The sequence below is a fragment of the Tupaia chinensis genome, unplaced genomic scaffold (genome assembly GCF_000334495.1).
Source record: "Tupaia chinensis unplaced genomic scaffold, TupChi_1.0 Scaffold000221_1, whole genome shotgun sequence".
In the NCBI taxonomy this organism is placed as follows: domain Eukaryota; kingdom Metazoa; phylum Chordata; class Mammalia; order Scandentia; family Tupaiidae; genus Tupaia; species Tupaia belangeri.
The window spans coordinates 1,146,739-1,149,198 of NW_006159696.1; the positions used below are offsets into that span (position 1 = coordinate 1,146,739).

Below are 2,460 nucleotides of genomic sequence, written 5' to 3' on the forward strand. Positions count from 1 at the left end.
GACCCTATTTCCAAGGCAGGCCGCATGACAAGCTGCTGGGGGTAGGATGTTAGCGAGGAATTGGGGGAAAAGGCAGTGGGGAGCTCCAGGCGGGGAAGGGGCAGTGGGGAGACCACCAAGGACGAGCTCCAGAGGTCGGTGTAAGGACGTTCCCCTGCTCATGCGTCTTCCTTCAACCAGCCGGTCCACGACCTGAAGGACCTCCTAAGGGAACCGCCTGAGTAAAAGCATAGTCCCCCACATCCCTTCGCTCACCCGGCCACCCACCCCTGAGCTTCCTGCCACCTCCTGACTTTCCAGCCAGCCTCCATCAGCTCCCCAACCTCCCCAGGGCTGTGAGTTACACATTAACTCTGCTTCATGCACTGTGGTTTCACGGGCTCATTGCCTGGCACCTGACACTGCCCCCGGACCGGACACCCCCGCTCAGGACTGTCCTGGACAGTGGTTCTCTTGGCTGTGGCCCACCTGATAACCTCACCTCAACTAATCGCGTCTCCAGCTTGTCCGGGTTAAACCTCCTGTCTCCCCTGCTGTCCTTTCCCCAAAATCCCTTTTAAGAGAAAGTCCTCCAGACCCAATTAGAAAGAGATAAAAACAGAATCACAGTGAAAGTGAAACCTATTTGAGTGCCTGACTCCCCCTCCCCAGGGGTAGTTGACTCCCAGGTCACTGCAAGTGCTCTTGTCCCTCTGGGCACTGTCATGGAGGCCCTGGCCAAGCCACCAAGCCCTTGGGCTAGATGAAGAACACAACCAGCGAAAGCCCTTCTCCGCCCAGGGACGGACGTGAAGACGAGCACAGGACAGGCCCTGCTGGCCTCGCTTGCACTGGGAGACAGCAGCATGCTACAGTCACGGGCCCGTAAGCTGCAGAAAGCCGTGGCCGTGGGAGACAGCCCGGCCTCAGAAGCCCTCCGAGGTAAGCCCTGGCTCCTCTTCCATCACTAGCGCTCAGAGCACCCATGTCAAATCTTAAAAACTCTAGATTGAAGATACCTGCCCTTGCTATAAGGATTGAGAAGAAAACGGCCGTGAGAAGAGACTTTGAACCCTGGATGGGGCATTTCAGTAACACGCCGGCCTCACGAGGCACGCCGACGACGTTCCCAAGTTGTCCTCAAAGGCAGCCTCCAGGACACTCAGCACTGCGAGGAACATGCTTCTCTTACGCCATGGTCGATGACGTTGCGTCCTCCCCGATCCTCGTACTGAAACTCTGAGCCCCAGGATGGTCTTCGGGGTGGGGCTTTGGGAAGTCACGAGGTCTAACAGTGAAGCCCTCCTGATGAGCCCGAGCCCTTGCAGAGATCTATCCTCAGAGCGAGGCCATGCTAGACGCCAGGGGCCAGGTCCTGTCCAGAGCCTGACCATGCTGGCAGCTGGGGCTCGGACTCCCTGTCTCCAGAACTGTGGGAAAACAAGATGTCGCCGTCCCACCACCCATCTATGGCATTTCGTCATGTTGCCTGAGCAAACTAATTCAGGTAAAATCTATTTCAGTTATTCGCACTTACCAGGGTCCACTGACTATTTCTTATGGTGGTCACGTGTACTGAAAAACACTTAGAAAAAAGTTCTCTTTGAAGACTATCTAGGAGAAAAAGCAAAATGGCGGTGGGCTGGCCCAGCCCAAGATGTGCTCTAAATTTAAATTACTCAACGACACTCACAGACTTACAAAAAAATTATAGAATTAGTCATTTTTATATTGATTACATGTTGAAAAACTAATATTTTGGATCCATTGAGTTAAATAACACATTATTACTGAAATGAAATGTCACCTGGTTTTCCCTTTTTTAATGTGGCTCCGAGAAAATACAAAATTACATATTTGGCTCCTGTTCATGGCTCGCCTTCTGTTTCTATTGGACAGCGCTCAGCGAGAGGCTGAAGCGGTAGACACGGCCTGGGTTTTTGAGTCAAATAGCTCCTCATTCTAGTCCAAACTCGGTCCTTACCAGCTTTGTCAACATGGGCAAATGACTTACCCCCTGTGGCCCCCAGCTTTCCCGTATGTGCGATGGCAGATGAGAACGTGTTTCATGGTGTCGTGAAAGACTGCGAGGAGGACTTGGGGGAACCACGTAGGTGGAGTACCTAGCAGGAGCGTGTCGCCCAGCAGAAACTCAGCAGACGTTCCCTTCCAACCCCTGGTTAGTAGGAAGAGAAAACCACGCTGTCAACACCCTTAATCAGCACCAGCTGCAGGCCAGGGGCTCGGCCGAGATGGTGCTGGGCAAGCACAGCGAGCGAGAGGAAGGCGAGCCGCAGAGAAGCTCTCCACGCTATTCTGTTGGAGAACACTCACATTTAGAAGGGAACATTTTTATTTGAGTTTACCCGCTTAGACTTCTTTAAAGCTTGCCCAACATGGATCACGTACTCAGCCGGTAGAGCAGCGCACTGGGCGAGGTCCGTGCTGAGTCTCACGGCGGCCCCCGCTGCTCAGAGCTCC

At 53.6% G+C, this 2,460-nt stretch overlaps 1 protein-coding gene across 1 annotated transcript in view; it reads left to right on the forward strand.

Annotated features, from left to right (window-relative positions):
• Nucleotides 1-2,025: 2,025 nt before the first annotated feature.
• GDF10 (growth differentiation factor 10) overlaps nt 2,026-2,460 on the forward strand; it is a 43,582-nt gene continuing 43,147 nt past the window's right edge. The window contains exon 1 of the mRNA XM_006147759.2: nt 2,026-2,089. Coding sequence (XP_006147821.1) covers nt 2,026-2,089 — 64 coding nt within the window. The remainder of the gene's footprint in view (nt 2,090-2,460) is intronic.